At 39.3% G+C, this 25,594-nt stretch overlaps 1 protein-coding gene across 1 annotated transcript in view; it reads left to right on the top strand.

Annotated features, from left to right (window-relative positions):
* LOC131959557 (ras-related protein Rab-26) overlaps positions 1 to 25,594 on the top strand; it is a 186,492-nt gene that overhangs the window by 89,063 nt on the left and 71,835 nt on the right. The window contains exon 5 of the mRNA XM_059324765.1: positions 18,697 to 18,749. Within this exon, the coding sequence (XP_059180748.1) occupies positions 18,697 to 18,749 (53 nt within the window). The remainder of the gene's footprint in view (positions 1 to 18,696; positions 18,750 to 25,594) is intronic.

Genomic DNA, 25,594 nt, shown 5'->3' with positions numbered 1-25,594 from the left:
AATCTGGCAACAAAAGGAACATCTCCAGCCTGAAAAGATTATTCTACAACAAATGAGTCACGAGTCATTGTCATCTCCTATGAATAAATGTCTGCTTTTGTCCCCAGTATCTTCCTATATTTATTAAACTATACCTGGCATGAATCATCTGCTAGATCATCTGAAATCATAAGAAAAAAACACCGCAGCACTGAAAGCTTGGCAGGCAAGGTGGAGACCACTTATCCACATTACATTTTTAAAATATAAAATACTTCAATTTAAAGAGTGCCACCTAGTGGTCATCGCCCAAAATTTTGCAGCGAGCCTCAGGGGCTCATGGGGAAGTAGGAACCTGAGTTTCATGTCATTCAGACACACCAATGTGGAGATATGCAACACTTTGTGTTTTGTGTTGAAAATAGCGCCACCTGCAGGAAGTTGTTATTTAATAACTTGAGTATTCTTTGGGTAATCAAAATTATTTTAATAACTTTTTGTCATGAGGGTCCATAGATGCTGTGTGCAAAGTTTGGTGCAAAACGATGAAATTGCCTAGGAGGAGTTCGAAAAAGTAGGTTTGCGACATTTCGCGAATTTGCGGAAAAAAACGGTAGGCGAAAAAGGGCGTGGCTTATATCACGAGATTCAGCACAACTCAGTGAACGCGTGGATATAAGGTTTTTGAATGTGCGATAAAGTATATGGGAGTTATTAGCCAAAACGCACTTTCCTTTATTATAGCGCCACCTAGTGGTGGAAATTCAGGATGACAATAGATTATAAAAAATTTTGCCATGTGTGACTTATATTCAAAGTTTCATGAGTTTTGGGGTATGTTTAGGCAGTGAAATATGCGATAATTTGGGCACGAGAATAATAAATAATCATTCGAAATACAATAGGGACCTCGCAGGTCGTTCCTGCTCGGGCCCTAAAAATAAGTTACTGAGAAATCTAACTATCAAATCGCTCAGGTTTGTGTGATTCAACTCACTTGTTTCAAATGTTACCACACGACTTGTTATGCCCCAGTCTAGGGGCCTAGAGCACAACATGAAAAGGCCCCATCTTCCCCATATCCCAAGTAGCCACAAACAAAGATAAGTTTGAAGAATGGGTAGATATTTATTTACAAGGAGAACTTAGGTAAATACAAATATTCTTCAACTTAGGGGTGGACTAAAGCCAAAACAATCCTATCTCAAAAATAAGAAATGTATCTGAAAAACCAAAAGATACAAAATCTTACCTCCCTACCTACTTAAACAAGAGAAAACGAGAAACAAAACCTGGCAAGCCACCCTTACTGCTCAAAACGAGGGAATTAAGTCCAAAACCACAAGTTAACTCAAAAGGTGTGAACCGGTTGGGAGAAGAGGAGGATGAGGAATAAACCTGCTGCCACCGACGGCCGCCATCTTGGCTCCATTTTAAACCAGGTGGTTCCGGCTGCAGCCAATCCCAGACCAGATGTGGAACCTCTCCACCAATCACACCACGGCTATGGCACACTCCAATCTGCATATAAAAAAGGAAAACAAAAACACAGGGCACACATACAAATGCAGTTTGCTAAACAATAACTATAATATGACCACAGTCATAACAGACTGAATGGGGCGTTATCAGTGGCTATCATTCCTATAAGAATTGGCAAGTGGAGGCCTGCTCCACCTGCTGGCAGGTTGAGAAGGTTGATATCAGCCAATTTGTGGGTTACGTTTTGTTTAAAGGCCAGAGTTTTCTTAAAATTTTGCTTCAAAACCACTTCTCTAAGGTTAAAACTTCCTGGTTAGGTTTTAAGAAAGATCATTTATGAAGTAAATAAATGCATGGAGGATACAAGCATCAGAATTGAAATAGTTCACATAAAACATGATGTAGGAATGTTTTTGACATGACACAAACTCCGGCCTCCAGGGAAAAAGTCCAGGATTGTTTGACCCACCTGCCCTAAGATTGACTTTTCTTGGTTTGTGTTCCATTTCCTTGTTTCCCCCTTCACTTTCATACTCACTGGTGCCGCCAAACAACATACCGTGGCTGCTTCCATTACCGGGCAATACCCAGAATGAGGTGGGTCTCACTCGCCGAAATGCCCCTAAATTGAATATGAACAGTCCGGAGCGGGCTTTTGTCGGGACTTTTTTAGTCCCTGTGGAAGAGCAGGGTCTTTTTTCTCTCCTGATTGGACAGATCGCTAAGCAGGATGTGACGTAGTACTCTAAACGAAAACAACACACGCCTTTTGTAAAAGCCGGCGAAGCAGTGTTCCCAACTTAGCAACTTTGTTGCTAAATCTAGCTACTTTTCAGACCCCCTTAGTGACTATTTTCCAAGAAAGCAACTGGAGACAAATCCAGCGACTCCTTCCAGAAGAGCCGCCGTTAGCGGCAGTTAGCTACAGTTAGCTACAGTTAGCTCTGTAGCAGTACAGTGTGTATGTGCTGCTGCTGCAGGAGGTGTTCACTTAGCGATCTCTGTTTGTTTACAACAAGCACCAGACACTCTGGAGACACTCTGGAGACTCTGTGCATAATTAGCCATGCTGCTTTCAGCTGCTGACGTTGTGCACAGTTAGCGACGGTGAAAACCATCCGTCACCTCCAGAGTCTCTAAATCCCTCTGGGGGCTAACTAGTAGTGGAGACACAAAGAGTGAGTGGACTTTAGAGAGGCCGTGGCCTGAGACTTTCCCGGTGGCCACTTTTCCCCCTAGTGGAAACACGGCTATAGCTGCCCTTTCAGTGTGCTGATAATGACCTACTGGCCTGCCAGCAGGTGGAGCAGTGTGATCACCCAAACTTAAAGGATGATAGCCACTGGTAACGCCCATTCAATCAGCTGATCACATTTGAAATGGGTGTTCAACTTTGACCTGCTAAAGTCAAAATTGTGAATACACACAGTTCTCATGTTCAATGACGTATCTAGAGGAAAAGTAAAAGGATCACCAAAGTCATCAGGGTCCATCATGTGCAAACCATGGAGGTCTATGAAAATTTTGTGCCAATCAATTATCGAATTACACATTTAAGTATCAACAAACCAAGGTTAAAGGAACACTCCACCGTTTTTTCATATTAAAACATGTTATTCGGTCAAGTAAGACGAGTTGATACAGACCTCTTGCGTCTCAATGCGTGCACTCAATCGCCCTGGCGCGCGGCGCCACTTGGCTAGCACTTAGCTTAGCCCAGTTCATTCATTAGGATCCAAACAGATGGACAGTTAGAAGCGACCAAACTCCTCCACGTTTTCCCTATTTAAATACAGCTACACGAGTAGTTAAACGACCAAGTATGGTGACACAAAATAAAACGTGGCGCTTTTCTAAGCGGATAAAAAGGATAACTATAATGTATGGCGGAATAGCACTTGGGAGCACTTCGACTCGGCGCAGTAATATCATCACTCTTGAGGGGAGAAGATTTTTCAGGAGTGATGATATTACTGCGCCATACATTATAGTTATCCTTTTTATCGGGTTAGAAAACGCCACGTTTTATTTTGTGTCGCCATACTTGGTCGTTTAACTACTCGTGTAGCTGTATTTAAATAGGGAAAACGTGGAGGAGTTTGGTGGCTTCTAACTGTCCATCTGTTTGGATCCTAATGAATGAACTGGGCTAAGCTAAGTGCTAGCCAAGTGGCGCCGCGCGCCAGGTCGATTGAGTGCACGCACTGAGACGCAAGAGGTCTGTATCAACTCGTCTTACTTGACCGAATAACATGTTTTAATATGAAAAAACGGTGGAGTGTTCCTTTAACATTTGTAAATAAATTTTATGCCAATCTAATAGCTGACATTTCTGACTTGACCAAAGTAGTGGACTTACAGAACAGCCAGAATGCTAGCTTGGCTAAAAACACTGCTGCATCAAGCGTTGAAATTCCATACATGCCTTGCCCAACAGCTCAGTAGCTGCTGTTTAAGAGTAGAGCATGTCTGGGAGTAATACTTACCCCGTAGACAGCTATCGATAATCTCATTCAACTTCAGCTCCAATCTTGGATGTCATTATAGCCTTAATGAGAGAGCAAAAAGATCCAGACAATCAGTGCAAATGAGCTGGTGGTTGCAGCGAGCCCAGTGCAATCTGCCTGGCCCATCTGTTGTAGAGGGCGCCGCGAAGGTCCAGCTGTGTCCAGAAATCAGCCGCAGAGTTTTTTTTTAATGTCCCTCCAGTGGAGCTGACAGTTTGTCATTCCCACAGCATGGAGTGAAACCGCAGGGTGGTGAAAAGAGTCAGTATGGGAGACAAGTAACGAAGGAGCGTAGAATGGTGAGAGAGGGAGAGATGCAAACTAAGGCCAGGGATAATGAGAGATTGAGTTTGAGATGGTGAAAGATTGATAAATATAGGATTTGCTAAAATTTTATATTAGGGAACACATATTCAACATTAATTAGTTGCTTATTAGCATGCAAATAAGTAACATATTGGCTCTTAATGAGTCATTATTAAGTAGTTATTAATGCCTTATTCTGCATGGCCTTATTATACAACCAGTAAGACATTAACTAAGAGTTTCCCCTCAATAACCTCAGAATTATTGCTTATTAGTAGTAAGTAAGGAAGTTGTTGTATATGAGTTAAGATCTTAATATGCTTTACTTTGTATGGACTTTATAAGTCACTACATAGCATGATTGGATGAGGATTGGTAGATTGTAATGGATTGGTAGATTGAAATGGATTGGTAGATTGGATTGGTAGATTGTAATGTCAATCATTACTCTACAAAGTGAGCCACTGCTAGACTAACATTGACGCAAAGTGACCCACTTGATTGACTGATTACAATCTACCAATCCTCATCCAATCATCCAAAAGGAGCCACCAGTCACGTCAAAGGTCTGGAGAAGGTGTTTGGTATTTGCCGTTTCCATGGTTTCATTCACCGCTATGTTGAGACTTATAAAGTCCATACAAAGTAAAGCGTATTAAGATCATAACTCAAATACAACAACTTCCTTACTTACTACTAGTTAGCAATAATTCTGAGGTTATTGAGGGAAAACTCTTATTTAATGTCTTACTGGTTGTATAATAAGGCCATGCAGAATAAGGCATTAATAACTACTTAATAATGACTCATTAAGAGACAATATGTTACTTATTTGCATGCTAATAAGCAACTAATTAACGTTGAATATGTGTTCCCTAATCTAAAGTGTTACCCAAGATTTACCTAATTAATCAAACCAAGAAAGGAAACAAGGAGTCCAAAGGGGGAGAGCAGTGAGAACAGTTGAAATATGCAACCAGTCCTCAATAGTCCTCAGGCTGGCTGAGGTTGAAAACAGCGAGTAGACAAAAAGCACCTGGCACAAATCAACTAATGAGGACGACAGCAGGATTAATAAAAGGGCAGAGAGAAATCATTGAACAGTTTTCAATAGAAGCTCGCCCTGTAATAAAGTGGCGTTATGCTTCAATGGAAGGCACCCTGTAATGAGAATAGAGGAATTAAAGATGAATGCAATTCAGCGCTGTGAGTGCTCAGGTAATGGAGGAGAGTGAGCAGCTTTTTTCCAGCCCTTTCACGCACTTATCCTTTGTGACAAATGATGTGCAGGCATGCCATTACTTAGTGTAGTTGTGAAATGCTTGTATTCCTAAGCAATCACAAGTGAAAGCCCCGTCGCTACCATTAACTCTGCGTGATCAGTCACTTTGTCACATTTTAAAATGATGGACATTCGGGCAAAAATGAAACTTCCTCCAATGTCTTTTCCCATTACCTTATTGCAGGAAAAGACCCAACGTGATGAATTTAAAGAAACAGAATGACAGAGTTAATACGTTTCATGGTTCAGGTAATGGTTCCCTATACATGACTGCTCCAAATGGTATATATGATTAAAGTGGTTGTTCAGGCTGTAGTGCTCAGAACAAGGGGCTTTTGCTGATTCATTTCTCTGTAATGGCCTTTATCGCCTTCTCCTGGGGACAGGAGGGGGTTATGGCTCTTAAGCCACATTGGTATTAGTGCTGTAGATGTGTCGGTGTTTGGGTGCATTGAATATTTGTGTCACCATAACCAATTAGAGATTATCTGGTGTGTTAGGTGGATTTTCCCCCCTAAAATGGTAAATGGTCCTGCACTTATATATCGCTTTTCTAGTCGCTTTGCGACCACTCAAAGCTCTTTCCACCACAGACTGCGCTCATTCACCCTTTCACACACACATTCATACTGGTGGCAGAGGCTACCCTAAACGGTGCCACCTGCCACCATTGGGAATTCAATCACACACCGATGAACGCAGCATCGGGAGCAATATGGGGTTCAGTATCTTGCTCAAGGATACTTTGACATGTAGGCTGCGACGGTCAGGGATCGAACCACCAACCCTTCGGTTAGGGGCCAACCAACTCTACCAACTGAGCCACAGCCATGTCGGTAGGGTTCTTTCACACTCACCTGGTTACCCGTACAGAATTTTGGGGATTTTCAGTTTGACCAAACCAAACGTACAGGTATATCATCTTTAGAGATGTTCGATACAATTTTTTCCCTCCCGATACCGATTCCAATACTTGTGCTGTGGGTATTGGCCGATACCGAGTACTGATCCGATACCAGTATGTTATAAAAATAATATCATCCTACACCTGCATGACTGTGATATGATTATCATTGTGGTGAGGCCTGGCTCAGGTTAAACCCTTTATAAAAAATGAATAATTACAGCACATTCAAACCATTTATTTTTACATTTATTTTTAAATAAACAGTATACAAAACAGTAGTGCAACAGCAACTTAAATAAATAAATCTGGGGGTCCGGGGGCATACTCCACCAGAGAACATTTTTGCCCTACAAGCCTAAATTTGGTGCCTCTCACACATTCTAATGCCACTATTCCATCTGAATCATTGCATATTTTAGAGAATTATTGTGGCTCTTCTGTGTGGGTTCTCTCCAGGTACTCGTGCTTCCTCCCACAGTCCAAAAACATGCACTTAGGTTTAATTGGTGACTCTAAATTTCCCGTAGGAGTGAATGAGAGCGTGATTGTGTACACAACGTCTCGCCCAATGTCAGCTGGGATCAGCTCCAGCCCCCCGTGACCCGAGTGCGAATTAGTGGTTAAGGATAATGATTATGATTATAAAAATCAAAAAATGTGAAGAGTAGTGGTGTCAATGGATTGGCCTGTTTCAGAGGTTTGGGAGGGACAATGGAGTTATTGATGGAGATGGAGAAACTGTTAGATTTGGAGAGAGTGGAGGAGGTGCCGACCAGGAGGACTTCAGTTTTAGAGCTGTTAAGTTTGAGGAAGTTGGAGGAGTTTCTGAATTTCTGAACCCATGTTGAATTTCTTGCAGGCGAGGGTAAGGGAGGTAGGTGGAAGTGATGAGGAGGTTATAACAGAAAGGATGCAAGACGAAGAAAAGTAGTGACAAATGACAAGTATAGGACCCACAGACACTACATCTATTACATATTAAATCAGTGTCATTACCTCATTATGTCGCTGCTCGCTCTGCCTCATCCAATGCTGTCTGCATCATTTTTTATTCCCTCTGTTCCGTCTTCTTGGGTCACTACTTTCATCGCTAATGAGCGACTGGAGGCCTCAATCAGCAGCTGCTTGTGGGGGCGAAGCCCGTCCCATCTGAGGTAGGAGGATGGACAGCGGCACAGGGAACGCTGATCAAGAGTTGAGCTGAGAAAGTATGAAGGGATCCAGGGAAACGATAAAGATGGAGAGGAAAAAAGGAGATGGAGGGAAAAAACTGGAAACAAAGCATTGAAGGTATCTCTCTCCACTATAGGGAGAGCTGTGAGCTGTACGATCCATCATCAAGCTCTGTGTCTATACACACTACACACACACACACACACACACATAGACACCTTACTAGCTTTCTGCATATTAAAACGAATGTGCAAGGTCACAGTGAAAGGCATTTCTGAGGCTTTATTCTGGGGCATCTGTGTGAAGTGAGTTAAGAGAAAGCGTATCTCCCTGCTCATACTCTCCATTGAGCTGCTGTCTATACGGCATAATATCTGTCTCACTTTATCCTCTTCAAATATTGATCCAGCTATCATATTCCACATACTTTACCTGTTCATTTCTCCTTAATGTTTATCCGAAAAGACTGGCTTCATCCATTAATGGATTCAGCCGTCACTACACCTGGGGAGTTTAGTAATCGCTTGTCGTTGTGATTGATCCACCCCTTTTTAAAATGGAGACGGTAGAATGGAGCCCTGTGGGCCGTGGTGGTGAGGAGAGGAGGTAGAAATGACAACTGCTGCTGGAACTGTCTCAGCAATAATGAATAAAGTGATAGAAGGAGTGGACGCCGGGAGCAATTTCACACGCTCACTCTCATTTTGTCATACAGTAACATCAGTGCCGGGGCAGCAACTTGCCTCAGGGAGTAAAGTGAAACTCATCAGTCAGATATCTCACACACGCAGCTTTTCATGAGATGTACTGTGGAGCAATCATAGGTGTGCTTTTAATTTGCGAGGCGGTAATAGAGCAGAAGAGGAACCGTAGGCTGCCATTTGCAAGTTAATTGAAATAATCTTGCAGCATATTTAATGTGCATGTAAGTCAAACTGTAAAAGTCACCTCTGAAACTTAATTTTTGTCACAATAGGGAAATTTCCCCCTAATAATGAGTTGCAGATGAAGCACTAGTGGAAATTCTACCGTGTAGTCGTGCTCCATAACAAGGACAAGAACTGCCTTTTCATTTTACTCTTTTTTAGTAAAAACAATAAAAGTATTGACATGACCCTTGGCGTCAACAAGGCAGTGGTATTTAATGATCTGGGATGATAACAGGTTGTTATATTGTTGTGTTTTTCCTGTTATTCTCATGGTCCTTGTCTCTCCTCTGCTGTGTGCAGCGATCTGTGTCAGTTTCAGTGAGGGCGGGGCTAAGTCACACACACACTGGACAAACAGAGCAGATAGGCACAACAAAAAGAACAAAGTGTGGATTGAATTCACACAAAATCAGTACATTCCCACAGGGATTTGTGGAGGTCTGGCTGCAGAGCGACAGTACTTGAGTCCAATCTCAGTCTCAAGACCAGCCTTTCAGTTTTGTCTTGATCTTGGGCCTTCTTGGAATTCTCTTGGTGTCGGCTGGTCAAGTTTTTCTTGGGTGTCGACTCAGGATCAGGAAAGACACTATTGCCACTTATGGTCTTGAACAGGCCTAGCCTGGGTTTACCCATACTGCCCATACCCCAGTTGGGGTCGGGACCCTAAGGTTGAGAATGGCTGCCCTAAGGAGCAGCTGATCGGCCGACCGGAGGAATCGTGCAGGGGCGTAATGGTGGAGGAGCTCGGAGAGGTAGGGCAGGGCGAGGCCATTTAAAGACTTAAAAACAAATAAAAGATTCTTAAAGGAACACTCCACCGTTCATATTAAAACATGTTATTCGGTCAAGTAAGAAGAGTTGATACAGACCTCTTGCGTCTCAATGCGTGCACTCAATCGCCAACCCAAACCCAACCACTTGGCTAGCACTTAGCTTAGCCCAGTTCATTCATTAGGATCCAAACAGATGGACAGTTAGAAGCGACCAAACTCCTCCACGTTTTCCCTATTTAAATACAGCTACATGAGTAGTTAAACGACCAAGTATGGCGACACAAAATAAAACGTGGTGCTTTTCTAAGCGGATAAAAAGGAGAACTATAATGTATGGCGGAATAGCACTTGGGAGCACTTCGACTCGGCGCAGTAATATCATCACTCCTGAGGGGAGAAGATTTTTCAGGAGTGATGATATTACTGCGCCATGTACATGTTGTACATGTTGTAACATGTTTTAATATGAAAAAACGGTGGAGTGTTCCTTTAAAATGAACCCTAAAGTGGACCGGCAGCCAGTGGAAGGAGGCCAGGATCGGTGTAATGTGTTCCCTCTTACGTTCTCCAGTTAGCAGGCAGGCGGCAGCGTTCTGGACTAACTGGAGACGTGCAAGGGAGGACTGGCTAACTCCCAAATAAAGTGCATTGCAATAATCCAGTCGAGAGGTAATAAAAGCATGGATTACTGTCTCAAAGTTCTTGTGTGCAAGAAAAGATTTCACCTTCGAAATTCACAACCTTTTTACATCCGTGAACGGTATGTGTATATATAATGATGTGTGTGCTATTTTTAGAGCACTGTACTGTGAGCCATGAAATGCTCATTTGACAAATGCTCATAAGTGTCGTTATGGGTCGTATTTATAAACGGTCTATTATTTCGTTGAGGTTGGAGATCTTGTTGCCTGCACATAACTACCCATAAGAACCCACAGTGACACAGGTGTCACAAACATTTTAAATGTTCTCGTGTTCATGTATGTTTTCTCAAGTACATAAGTGTGTTTTTCAGTGTTCTACAGCCACAGTAGCTTGTTGAGAAGCCGTCAAATGAGGCAGTGTTATTTATATTCATTTATTATTGATTTATTATTATTTTGTTACTTAAAACAAATCTGAAATGGAATTTGCACATTTAAAACAACTGGGGTTGACCAAAGTGCTGTACAGATATCACAGTAAGCAGAAAAGGTGTCTAGTTTATTCATTCAAAAATAAGAAATATATGTTACATTGGGTGTTTATGGAATTTATGTTTATATGTCAGATCAAAGATCTTTGACATTGAGGGCTAGTGTTTTATTATATATATATATTTTTTTGAACATCATAAATGTGTTCTATGTGGTCCACTTGGTCTCTTGTATATCCCCAATAATTTTCCTTTAAGGATTACTGGGTTTATATGGGTTGAAGTCACTCATTTAAAAAAATCAGCCCTTTATAAATCTCCATTTGTATGCGCATGTCTGCCTTCATTGCTTGTTTACATGACTTGTATTAAAGGGAAGGAGAGCAACCAAGGTCAGCCAGTGATTATTGATGCAGATTATCATCACAGAGATGATGGATGGCCACGCTCTTTATGGATCACTTCACTCCATCAAACGCATTCCTTCCTGCTCAGGCTTTCCTGGGGGACGTTGATGGTCAAGGTGGTAGTGGTTCACAAAGTCAAATAGTTATTATTGTGTGTAATATTGGTGTGATGGTAGTAGTGTTTGGGTCATTCAGGGGGGCTAAGTTACCTTGCTCTTTTCCCAATAATGTGGAGCAGAAAAGACTGAAACAATAACTTAAATTAGTTATTACAAAAAGCTAGAGGAACGGACTTTATATTCTCTGTCTGCCTCTCTCATTAGCATATTTCACTTCTGATCGCGGTCTCGTCTCACAGTTTTTTGGTGAGGTTGTAGGTCGATCCATCAATATGTCTCCCTGCCTTTGCATGGTTAATCTCACTCACCTTTTTGTCTCTACCTGTCTATAACTCCTGCCCTTGTTTTCTTACTATCATCACCTAATTTATCTCTCTCTCTCCCTCTGCCCTTCAGCTCAACTTCCTCCGTCTTTCAAAGTTATTTCTGTCTTGTATAGACTGTTTTGCAACCACAGTGTAACCGCCTGAGATGACAGAATGCTCTGTGTCTCTACTGCTGTGAGACAGTTCTCTAGCTTAGTCTGTTTTTTTGGTTTTTTTTGCTCTTGGCAAGATGTAATTGGATTATGGGAGGGTGAAAGAAAGCAACTCCTTGTGGTTTACTCTGGTTTTGTGGTCCCTGATAAACACAGGAGCCACGCGAGATGGAATTAACTCACGGGGCAGGTCATTTCTCTCTTTCTGTCTATTTTTCTTCAAACCCCTCTCTGTATTTTCTCAGTTAGACAGAGCCAGGCGACGCTCACGGTGATTACAACTCATTAAACACCCTTCACGGACTTGTCTGGCTGGAATAAACAAATAGAGGACTTAATCCAAAATAGATTGCTGAAAAATGTGGTCATGGCTGAATGGTTTAAGGGTCTGGGGAAGGGGTTAGGATAGAGTGAAGGGATGAGGATGGAGTTTGATGTAAGAAAAGTAGAAGATAGCTTGAGGGATTACATTCAGTCAGAGGAAGAGTGATGCTGTGGAGGTAATTAGCTTAGGCTAATTATTCCAAGTAAAAGTTGATCCAGCTGAGACAATTGCCCTTGTAGGTGTAATGAGGTTTTTTTTGTCTTGACAGAGCTTCATAATGCACACCCTCCAGCTAAAAAAATACCTGAGGTAATATTATTTTGCATGGCAGCATGGTACAGTTGGAGGTAATTAGAATTCACAAGTGTGATTATGTTGTCAGGTGTAATATCAATGCTGGGATAAATTGTGGAGCTCAGCACTTTGCTAAGCTAACAGTGAAAGTTTTTCTCCGTGTTTTCCTCTTGTGTAAGATCCAAAAGCACTTATTGGAGATCAAATATTCATCCATTCTCGTCCGCTTATCCGGGGCCGGGTCGCGGGGGCAGCAGGATAAGCAGGGCATTCCAGACGTCCCTCTCCCCAGCCACAATGTCCAGCTCCTCCTGGACCCCGAGGCGTTCCCAGGCCAGGAGAGAGATATAATCCCTCCACCGTGTTCTGGGTCTTCCCCGGGGCCTCCTACCAGTTGGACGTGGCTGAAACACCTCTAACGGGAGGTGCCGCGGAGGATCCTTACCAGATGCCCAAACCACCTCAACTGGCTCCTTTCGACATGAAGGAGCAGCGGCTCTACTCGGAGCTCCCTCCGGATGTCTGAGCTCCTCCTCCTATCTCTAAGGCTGAGCCCAGCCATCCTACGGAGGAAGCTCATTTCAGCTGCTTGTATCTGCGATCCTGTTCTTTTGGTCACTCCCCAAAGTTCATGACCATAGGTGAGGGTTGGAACGTAGATGGACCGGGAAATCGAGAGCTTTGCCTTCAGGCTCAGCTCCTTCTTCACCACGACGGTCCGGTACAACATCCACATCACTGCTGACGCCGCACCAATACCTGTCCATCTCACGCTGTGTTCTACCCTCACTGCTTAACAAGACCCCAAGATACTTGAACTCCTTCGCTTGAAGCAGTACCTCTCTCCACCCAGAGGGGGCAGTCCACCGTTTTCCAGCAGAGAACCATGGCCTCAGACTTGGAGGTGCTGACTTTCATCCCAACCGAGATCAAATAGTGAAACCAAATTCTGAAACAAACATGAAGCGAATTACATACATGAAAAAGACATGAAAGGATGCAAATTTGCACCAAGTAACGTGAATCATGCAATCCAAATAATGCAATTGCAAAATCAGAATAATTTTCTTATTTGCATGTAGGAGAAATTGTTTAACTTGCACGAACATGCATATTGTGCAAATTGCGTATATTTGCGCCATCAGGATTACTTAATTCATGTCACCCGACCAATTCTCATCTTTGTGTGAGAGATTTGCTGTGTCAAAAGAGCCAAGTGCTGAGATTCTGCTGCATAGCACAGCCCTGAGTGTTCCAAAATCCTAATTCAGAAAATAACCATTATAATAGTTGTTTGTTTGTCATCTTGTGGACAGACCTGACAAAGCATGAATTCAGGCTTTTTATAAATTGCCACCATGATGTCGGCATACTTTTGATCCAATTAATTCAATTAAATCACAGCAAAATCTGTTTATTTTGGGTTGGCCTCAAGCACTGCTGGAATCAGCAGTCATCCAAATGCATTTATTGCGAAGTGTGAAGGAAATTTGGTGTTTCCTGCATGGTGGGGCATGAAGTAGGCGGCGACCTACTTGGTATTCAAGACGCAAAGCCTTGTGGGAATTTACTCTTTGAACTCAACTCTGATAACACCATGATTGAGGGGAACATGTGGATCAGTGGGGTTTGTCCTGATGTGATGTATAGGGCAGGAAGATAGGGCCGCATTTAGTCTTGCTGAAGAATCAATGCAGAAAAGTGCGACAGTCATAAGTCGAGCGGTGTATGGGGCTTTGTTGTATTGTAAAAGAGCCATTCGGGATTGTGCGGTGTATGGAATACGAATGTGCTAATAAAACTTGCTGAACAGAGTATTGAGTGCTTTGTGTTTGGCCAGCTCACCCATTAACTTAGTGTAATCCACAAAATTTCCACGACAGAAAGCAGTGAAATTCAGTTGTGTTTGCCCGCGGATGATGTTAGGAACCCAGACACAACAGCGTTTGGTTCTCTGACATATCTGGGACTTCCACAGCAAGTACAAAGCAGCAACAGTGGTTATTTTGGCACTATCTATCTATCTATCTATCTATCCATCCATCCATCCATCCATCCATCCATCCATCCATCCATCCATCCATCCATCCATCCATCCATCCATCCATCCATCCATCCATCCATCCATCCATCCATCCATTGTATGTGTCTTAAATCTTGGATCTGCACCAGGATCCAAATATGCACCAAAACCCCAAAAGTCCCCAAGTGTCTTCTACAACCTTTACAAAAGAGCATCACAGCAATGATTCACCTTTGACCTGCTACCTCTATGGTTAAGGTTTGATCAGGTTTAAGCAACTGAACCTACGTCAATGACAACAGACTTACCACTAGACCCTTGCAGTAGTTCTGGAGGATTTAGTCAACTCACACCAGCAGAAATTTGCCCATTTGTCATGGGATTGTAGATGACTTTGAGGACTTCTTATCCATGCTTTAATAAAAACTAAGATTTAGAGTTAACACTTGACCCTTGAAACAACAGTTGACAAAACAATCTAAGCACATGGCCCATTCATTATGTTTAGGGACTGAGATAAATTCAGGGAAAGGCCATGGTAATGGTTCAAAGAAACTGGTGTTGACAGTTGGCAGGAGACGGGATGCATTTAGATGCCTGACTGTTCCCAACCCCTGAAGACTTGTGGCGCTAAAGCAATGTGACTTTAGAGAGGAGAAGAGGAGAACAAGTGATAGAAAAAGAGATAGTTGGACTGTACTTATTGTCTCATTTCAAATCAAATCAATCAAGTCAAAATTACTTTATTTATCCCCGAGGGTAAATTCAGTTAGTTTCTCTATTAAAATGAGACAGCCTAATGGCTGTAGGAGAGAATAATAATAATAATAATAATAATAATAATAATAATAATAATAATAATAATAGGAGAGAAGGATCTTTTGTCCTGCAACAGAGAGAGAGGAGCCGTCCACTGCTGTTTTTTTTGGTCCAGGAAGGGGGGACTTGAATCTGCGTAAATCTCTGATCATTTCCTTAGTCTTTGAGTTACTTTGTTCAGTAGGAGATAGTTCTTGTGACTCCAGTCACTGAAGGCTTTTATCAGATCCCTATATTCAGATTCCTGTCCATTCCTGATACACGCCACAATAGCAGTGTCATCGGAGTACTTCTGGATGTGGCAGGACTCAGAGTTGTATTTGAAGTCCCCTGTGTACAGCGTGAACAGGAGTGGAGCCAGAACAGTGCCTTGTGGAGCCCCTGTGCTGCTCATTAATGTCCCAGAAAGACAGTTCCCCAACCTGACCCTCAGGTAATCTGTGATCCAGGAGATGAAGGAAAGATCCACTCCATCTCTGTCAGCTTGTTTTTGGGTATGTTGGGTTGGATGGTGTTCAATGCACTTGAAAAATCAAAGAACATGATTCTCGCATAAGCACCAGTTTCCTCATTTGTGGTCTGATGAACTATAAATTCATCAAATTTAGTTCCATATTGCTTTTCTCCAAACTTTTTTAAGTTAGCTAGTTAGTTGGAAAAACAATAAACTCTGGTTCCCCAAGTAATTGGTAACGTATGACTATTAACCACACATTTACATTTAGTAATTTAGCACTTTTAACCAAAAAAAGAAAACACTCAAGGTATAGTGTGATAAGAGCTGTTAGTGCAGAAATAAGTGCTCGTGATGATTATTTAAGGAATCTAGGAGAGAAGATGCTCTCTGAAGAGCTGGGTCTTCAGGAGGTTTTTAAAGGTAGAGAGGGACGCCCCTGCTCTGGTAGGAACTGGTAGTGGTTCCACCAACGGGGAACAAGAAACGCAAAGAGTTTGGATTGCCTTGAACGAACAGGTGGCAGAGCCAAACGCTGTTTTTAATCGTTTTTATCTAGCTTTATTAAAAACCTTTTATTGTTATTATTTATTTTTTATTATATTTTATTTTATCTTACCTTACTTTATTTTAATTTATTTTATCTAAATAATTTCTAAGCTGCCTCCAGTGTTTCCTCACAGCTCCATGTTGAGATGGAGCTTCCTCAGTTTGCTTTTTTTTTAATGGCATGGTGGATGGAGGGTCAGAGTGGAGGGTTGGGGATGGGCGGAGGGTGTTTGCTTGTTTCTATGTTTTCTTATTCTTATTCTTATTCTTATTCTTATTATTATTATTATTATTATTATTATTATTATTATTATTAATTTCTCCTTTTTATATAAAGCACTTGATTGATTGATTGAGAGGCAATCAGAGACCACACCCTCATTCTCTGTTTGAGAGAGAATGTTAACTAATAAACAGGAAGTAGAACTCGCTGCAGTGGGCCTTTAAGACAGATGCCCTGATGTCCTTCCTAAAAAAACAACTGAACTTCTTTGTAACTTAATGATCATGAATAAATAACTCTTGTTGCTGGATCAAAAGCCTTTCATATACTCACAAGGAGATGGACACAGGGCTTATGATAAACAACTGGAGAGATGAAAGGCAGAATTATAGAGCACATTGTGAGTCTGGAGTAAAAAAAGCATATGATGCAATAACATACTCATTTCCATCAGATCAGAAGGTGCTGGCTAGAGAAGTTCACTTATTTTGCCTGATCATTCACGCATGGTATGGAGCTCCTGTTTTAAATATTGTTTTAGTTATTGAGCCAAAGCCAATTATATATGCAGTATATCATTGTGTCAATGCTCTGTGATTTCCATTTATATGAAAGAATTATGAAAATGTATTCTTGTATATTCACAGATATAAAGTATATATATATATATATATATATATATATATATATATATTTATTTATATTCATAAACATAAGGACTGCACTGTTTAAAAAAATAAGCACATTAAAAGGAAAACGCTGAAAATTATAAATATAAAATATACAAAATTAATAGAAATGTACACAAAATGACAAAAAAGACACAAAATTACCAAAAAAAAAAGACACGAAATGACTTACAAAGACATGAAAAGAATTCAAAGATGGACAAAATAGCCCAAGACTCCATAGAGTTAAGTTGTTAACCCATTTCTTGTTCCCTGAAAAAGGCCTACTTGTATAATTCTGAAATGTACATTATTTTTCAGTTTTGGTTAAGCTTACCTTTTTTTATTTACCTCTGGCAGTTCACCACTTACCTTTGGACCCTTTCAAGCTGTTCATTTGACTTGAACTGCTTGAATTTCAATAAAAAACTGGAAAAATTGGGGTTTTCCGGTAGTGTGTGTGTGTGTATATATATATATATATATATATATATATATATATATATATATATATATATATATAAATCGAATACAATAAGAATTGATAAAGATATTGTATATATTAAATAAAAGACATAAAATCAATCTAAAAACAGGAATATAACTCAGATAAGGTACTTCAGGAACACTGATATATCTTCCCCCTTAAACCTTCTGATCTATCTGAACCTCTTCTCTTCTCCTGTCCCTGACTCACTTATTTCTTCATGAAATAAAGTTAAAACAGTGTATGAACGTCTATGTTCAGGGTGTGATGAAGGGCTGCTCTGGAGCTCCTGGACTATCATTCATAATGACTCATTACAATCTTGAACCATGTTCACTTCACTTATTCTCTCCTTATGTTCTCATCACTCTGTCAAGCTTTATGTAATTGCCACAAAATTCAGCCTTTTTGGGGACACTCTGATCTGTGTTACACTCACACAACCACTGCACTGATAGCAGAAAAGTCAAGAGTGGTCTGGCTTCAGACCTGCACTGTGAGGTCCAGAAGGTGATTTGAAGCCTTTCAAAATAAAATCTTTCCTTCCACATGCCATCACACTGTACAATAACAAATAATAGTCTGGTTCATTACATACTGTCTATGCACTTTATGTGTTCTTTATGCACACTGTTCATTGCACCTTATTTGTTTCATAGCACCAACATTTTTATACTGTATATTCATATTTATTCTGCACTGGAATTCTATTCTACTCCTTAATACATACTCCTTCTTTAGACACTTTAATTTTTATTTTATTTTATTATATTTTTATATTTTATTGCTTGAAGTATGCCTAGGTTGTTCTTTCTATTTAATTGTGTTGTTTTTGTCTCTGTGTGTAATGCTGCTGCTACACTGTAATTTATAAAATAAATAAAATATCTATCGATCGATCTATCGATCTATCTATCTATCTATCTATCTATCTATCTATCTATCTATCTATCTATCTATCTATCTATCTATCTATCTATCTATCTATCTATCTATCTATCTAAAATAAAAGCGAGTCTACCGGAAGCACATATTTTTCGTTCCCCGTGTTTGTTTCTTGGGTCTTTATTTTATGTATACATTTTATGTGTAAATATGTTTATGCGTAAACATAAAAACATGTAAACATGTATCTTTTATATGGCTGCCATCTCTGATCCACACTCTTGATGAAGTGGTTCCTACCACAAATTTAATGGTGATAGAGAGCATGTGGGAAAAAAAAAGTCTGGTCCTAAGTCCCTTGATAATAACCAGCATATTAACTTTCTGTCATCATTTAATTATCTGTCTTAAGTGAAAAAGTGAGTCTAAATCAGATTACTGAATGTTTTTTGTGACAACAGCTAATATTTCAAATGTTTCCTCTCTCCTTAGCTCTCCTCCTCCTCTATGATGTCACCAACAAAGCATCTTTCGACAACATCCGGGTAAGAACTTCCACACTCACACTCACTTTATCCCCCCTTTTCTTCTCTCGATGTATACAGAATAAAAGAATTACCATGCTTGCACTCATTTTTTATAATGCTAATATCTCACGATCACAAGTTAATTATTTTGTTATGTTGAAAAAATGAGCTTTGTTATCTCAAGATAAGAAAACACTCAACCAGTTATCATGGAAATGTTGTTTCCTCTTGTTAGGCTACTCATGTTTATCAGAGATTAATGGTGCCATAGCAGCATGAGTTGATGACGTCATGACAACCGTAGCAACATCACTGTTGTCCCTCGATGATGTGATGGTGTGTAAAGCAGACACACTTTAATATATCAGGGATTCTTTCTTTAATCCGCAATCCAACCAAATGAATATGGTGATTTTATTATGATTAGTATCAATATGTTTTTACTTTATTTATTTATTATTTAACCTAGAGCTCACTTTATTCTGGTTAACCATACATGGGTTATAGTAACATGTTTTACACTGTATATACTCTGCCCTACAAAGTCTAACTGCAGAAACTACATTTTTGGTCAAAATGGAGTTATTACTGAAAATTAACTCATTGATGTCTGTTTTATGTTGTGACAAAGTTTTAGATTTAAATTTTGCTTTATTTTAGAGAAATAATGATATAAAAACCACAAAATCCAACTCAAAACCAAGCGGTAATTGCACTTACCACAGTCTACAGGCTTTGGATATATATATAGTAATTTAAACATAAAAATAATAGAAATTATAAGTTTATTTGAAAGGGAAATTATTATCTGGATAGTGACGAAGTAAAAAAGTGAGATAAAATTATATGAAGACTAAAATTTATCATTTCTTTATAATTTTAAGTCTTAAATAATCAAATATTTGAATAGAGTGGTTAAACACTTTTAAATACACTGATAACAAAATAAATTTGAAAATGTTTATTCACTGGAAACAAAATACAAAAGATGAAAGAAGACAACAACATTGTAGTTACTCCACTCTGTTTTTGGATTATTATGAGAACCTTTTACAGCAATGCAGAAACTACGTTTTTGGGGTCAAAGGTCAAATAAATCATCATGATTTTTGAGCATAAAAATGACATCATCAATACATGTAGAAATAAGTGTCATAGCACTTACCTACCTATAACACATTTGGCTGGCCAGTTAGAAAAAATGTTAAAAAAAACTTTAACCCATAAGAACCTATGGTGACACCCGTGCAACAAACACTTTAAATCTTCTAGAATCTCTCATATTCAGCTTTATGCTTCACATTAACTCATTAAATCCCCAAGTGACGTATATTTCCTGAACAAATTAAAGTCACAATTATGATATATATGTTATGGAAATGCAAAAAAAAAGGCAGCTCTGTTTTTATTTATTATTGATTTATTCTTATTTTGTTACTTATAAACAAATCTGGAAAATAATTTATTATTAAACAGCACTGTTAATGTCACAATTTTGATAAATGTTGTGGAGATGCAAAGAAAAAGGCAAATTTGTGTTTCTGTAAGCAGAAAATGTGTCTATGATATTTGTTATTTTAAAATAAAAAAATAAACATAAATACCATAAATGCCCAAAGTAACGTATATGTCACATCACAGATCTGTCCACTGGGTCTGTGGTATATCCCCCATAATTTTCCTTTAAGGATAAATAGGTCTGGGTTCTTATGGGTTAAAGCAGTTTTTCTCAGTTTGACCTTTTGCTAGTTACTGCAGTTAAACTCTGTAGGGTAGTATAGCATGGATCTATATTAAAGCCTAGTTAGCTTCAAGTGGAGCTGTCTATCCCCTGTGGTGCTGATTAGGCCACTGCTCATGAACTCAGGTGTGATCAAATTTTCCAGACTTTTCCAGAGATTTTAGGATTAAGTATGTAAAGAAATAATTATGTAGAGAAATCCGCCATTTGTTTTCTTGAGAATCCATATCGATTTCCCGTTTACTCAGTTTATCTCGAGATAAGGAAAAAAATGACCATGGATGAAAGAGTACACCATTATCTGTATCTGTTCAACCAACTAGATAATCTGTAGTTCCCCGGTGGTGGAACAAACTTCCAAACTCCATCTGATCATCTCTCAATCTTTAAGAAGAGACTAAAGACCCAACTCTTTACTGAACACCTTCACACATACTAACATGTTTTAAATAGAGCATTAAAGACAGTACTTTCCACCAAACAAAAGTTTGTGGTGCCACCGCACATTCTCACGGCAAGTTCACTTTTCATACATGTGGCGTGTGGAGAAAATGTTTTTGTGCGTACGCAGCGTTGATACGATTTCCTCTCATATTTCTTCACAACTTTAAGAAAAGCCCTCAGCAGTCTTAAAACAGCGACAGTGAAAAGTCTTGATATGTATTAACATGAACACATTTGTATGACATTTATTTGATTTCTTTAATATTTAGTTTAGCAAGTGATCTTAAGTTAAAAATCTAAGAAAGTAAGTGAGAAAACTAAGTTCCTAAGACATACCACAATTCTTAAGAAAACTATGATGAAATGCACTTCTTAGAAACATTCTTAGAAACATCTTTTTTTTTTTTTTTTTAAGAATTTTCTTAAATTTTATCTTAAGAACTCTTTTGTGAATCTGGCCCAAGGTTGGGAGTGAGTCATTATTCCAAGTGAAGGAGTTGAGGTGTCTTGGTGTCGGGGTAAAATGGAGCATTAGTTAGACCAGCTATTCTCAACCTTGGGGTCGGGACCCCAATTGGGGTCGCGAGATGATTTCTGGGGGTCGCCAAATCATTTTGGAAGTCAGCTCTGTCTCCACTGTGTTAAAGTGTTCATGTGTTAATGTATTTTTGGTCACTTAATGTCTTTTTTTGGTCATTTTGTGTTTTTTTTTTTTTTTGTCATTTTGTGTCTTTTTTGGTCATTTTATGTCTTTTGGTCATTTTGTGTCTTTTTAGGCCATTTTGTATCTTTTTTGATCATTTTGTGTCTTTTTTTGGTCATTTTGTGTATTTTTTTTTTTGTCATTTTGTGTCTTTTTTGGTCATTTTCTGTCTTTTCTGGTCATTTTGTGTATTTTTTGGTCATTGTGTTTCCTTTTTTTGGTCATTTTGTTTCTTTTTTGGGTGATCTGAACTGTGCATGTGAGATTCTGTTCAGAACTACTGAGTTAGGCAGACATGCTTGTGTCAGCTATAATGTGTCGAGCTGATGACCATCAGTTCACCCTTAAATCCTCACCTCAGCTCCTGAGCTCAGGTTAGGTTAGAGCAGGAATATGATTGCTGATCCGAGCGGTTGAAATGAGTTTCCTCTGTAGACGAACTCAGAGAGCTACTCCTTTGTTTTGAAAGGGAGCAAGTAGAGGAGGTTCACCCATGTGATAAGGGTGAGCTGGAGGGATTATAGTGTATCTCATCTGGTTTGGAAACACCAATAAGGAGCTGGGAGACGTTTCTAAGGAGAGGGATGTCTGGACTGTCCAGATAAGAGGTGGGAAATTGAATGGAATGACTATTTTGTATTGTGACAAGATCCAGGGGGTTGTGAGGCTACGCCCTAAGTTCACTCTGTATACCAGCAGTAAACTGCACTTGGCTCCATTCAGTGGTGTAAACATTCATGGATGCTTGAGTTCACCATTGATCCCTCTGGAGGAGCACATTCAATGCTACTTGAAAGAATAACCCTTACTCACTTAATCACCCTCTAACATGTCGATAAAGGTGAAGGTGAATGGTGTTGGATTTATATTGCAGTTGTCAGACACAGATTCTGTGTGCACAGTAAAATCAGCATACCAAAATTAACACTGTAAGAGTTGATCTTAACACTTTTAAAGTGTCAGAGTGTTAATTTAACACTTTTTGAGTGTTGGTACCTTTACACTAAGTTAGTGTAAATTTGACTCTTTTTGGAGTTAAAACTTAACACTGACTAACACCAACCAGTGTTAGTTTTTTTTTTTTTTAACAATTCTATGTAGTGTTAGCAATTAACTCTCTCAGAGAACTATTTGTTAACTACACAAGTGTTACCTCTATAACACAAAAGGTGTCAATATAATTATTGTGTGTATATATATGTATATATGTGTATATATATGCATGTGTGTATATATGTATATATGCATATATATGTATATATATGTATATATGTATGTATATATGTATATATGTATGTATGTATATATGTATATATGTATGTATGTACTAAACCAGTGATTTTATATATATTGTATATTTTACATTGTATATATATGTATATATGTGTATATGTGTATATACGTGTATATGTATATATATGTGTGTATATATATGCATATATGTATATATATGTGTATATGTATATATATATGTATATATGTATATGTATATAGATATATATGTATATATGTATATATGTTTATATATGTATATGTATATAGATATATGTATATATGTATATATGTATATGTATATAGATATGTATGTACATATATATATATATATATATATATATATATGTATATATGTATATATGTTGTTAAAGCATTCTAAAAACAGTTTTAAAAGTAAATTAATGTACGTAAATGCCGGAAATGAAGTAGTTACAAGGGTCACGTTACTACCGCAATTTACGTAACACTCATATCCTTTTTTACTTAATCGTTTACTTTTGTTTTCACATGGGATGCGAATCCTGCTCTTCAGGGTAAAAGTCAGCTGTTTGTTCAATTTGTATAAAAAGTGTTGTTATTTTTTATTTCGCTTCACTCTTAGTGCTGTGATTGCTTTGACTGCAGAGAGAATTTTGGCCATATTTCTTTAAATCTTTCCTCCCTGACACATTCCCCCTATGACAGGCTTTAGTGTGATAATATATAGCATATTTTTCATGCTGTAACTGTTAGTCAGCCCCAGCTTTCCCACCTGGTGGTGGCCCCGCCCCTATCACACACCTGTATCTCATCACCTCATTGACCCTTTATTTAAACCCTTTGTGTCACATTCCCCAGTGCCAGATTGTTACTCTCCAGCGTTTTTCCAGTTTCCTTTTTGGTTTTGACCCTTGCCTGTTTTTGGACTCTGCCTTTGCTTTTTCCCTTTTTGAATTGTTTACCGGCCTTACCTGACTGAACTCCCATGTACTGAACCTTTGCCTGTGAATAACCTCCTGTATCTGTGAAATTCCACCAAAATACCACTTTAAATACAAAGTTCCACTTGTCATAACACTTTCCATGGAATGACCCAGATATAACATTTATATTGCACGAGTTAGGATAGTGGTCACTGAAAGTCGATTGAATGTGGAGTTGAAACAAAACTTGTCCGAGTTGTGTATAAAGGTGCCCATGTGCTCACAGCAGTGTTTGGATGATGAATGGATCGGGTGATGGGGACAGTCTGAGAGGATTACCTCAGTGGCAACAAATGATTTGATAAAAGCTCGATTTTCCCCCAAATAGAACCATTTCTATGTGTCGCAGCATGCCTCTCCTCTGAATTCAGCTCCCACTGTGATTTTCCAGCCGTCTCCTGCCCCATTTGGTGCCACTCCCCTCGGCCCTAACAGGCACATTACTCTCCTTTGATTAACGCAAAGTGGAGTTAAGAGCAGAATGTGGCTATTATAAAAATGTTATGTCTTCCACATCAAGGAGACGAATGACTCCATCGCCATCAAGTTTGATGCACCTACATCTGGAGGCTGTGTGTGGGCGGCTTTGTTAAGGTGTCTTCATGGGTATGCCTGTTGGGTGCCTGTGTGACTTGAATGTGTGTGTGCACACAGGTGTGTGTAGGTGCGCAAATGCCCTCATTAATGGAGGATGGAGAGCGTTCCCTAGAGAGACACAGACACAGCTTAGCTGCTCTACAAACAGCTGGTTACCATCATTATGCTTTTAATAGTTGCTATTTAATCACTGCAGCAGGTATTTAAAGTCTTGGATCTAATGGGGATGGATAACAGACAGGCAGACCAGTGGGAGCTTCAATGCAAGTCTATTCCAAATTAAATGTGGCACAATTCTTTTGTTCGCCTACTGTTTCAGCTGTCTTGCCCCGCATCAATCTGGTGACTAACAGACCAGACGTGATGTGAATATTTGCCTCACATTACTTGTGCAAGTTTGGCCATGGGATCACTTTTGTGCTTATTCCTTTTACTGGCGACACATGCCAGTGTGAACAGCTACTTCACGCCATCAGCCGTGGCCAAAATAACCACGATTCCTGCTTTGTATCCAACAAGTACTGCAACATAAATGTCAGAACAGGTCATGTGTCAGTATCACAAATTACAGCACGTATTGCGGCACAACGGCGCGTTCTAAAAATAGCACACAGGTACAGTCAGTGGTTGTAAAAAAAAGGCTGCAGTTTCTGTGGATTTATGTTGTAAAACACTGACCATGGGTTTAGGGCAAAAAACTTCTGGTTATAAAAGACAGTTTAAACAGTAAATAAATGTACGGAAATGCCAGAAATGAAGTAGTTTGGTTACTTTTGTTTTTACATGGGACTCTTCAGGGTGAAAGTCCGCTAGCATATTTTTCATGCTATAACATAAAATTCCACCTTCTAAAAATCTTAAAATACAAAATTCCACTTATCAGAACACTTTCCATGGAATGACCCAGGAGTAACATTTATATTGCACAAGTTAGGATAGTGGTCACTGAAAGTCGATTGAAAAAATAGCACACACGTAAAAAAAAAAAGACTGCAGTTTCTGTGGATTTATGTTGTTAAACTGACCTTAGGTTTAAAATCAAATCAAAACATCAGGGTAACAATAATAAGACACTTTATGTTCACGGAGAATGGATCCAAGGGGCAACATGTCCAGTGTAAACACTAAAGGGCCTAGAATA

Source organism: Centropristis striata, chromosome 21, assembly GCF_030273125.1.
Source record: "Centropristis striata isolate RG_2023a ecotype Rhode Island chromosome 21, C.striata_1.0, whole genome shotgun sequence".
NCBI lineage: Eukaryota > Metazoa > Chordata > Actinopteri > Perciformes > Serranidae > Centropristis > Centropristis striata.
The sequence above is the reverse complement of the archived record's forward strand: the minus strand, read 5'-3'. Positions and strand labels throughout refer to the sequence as shown.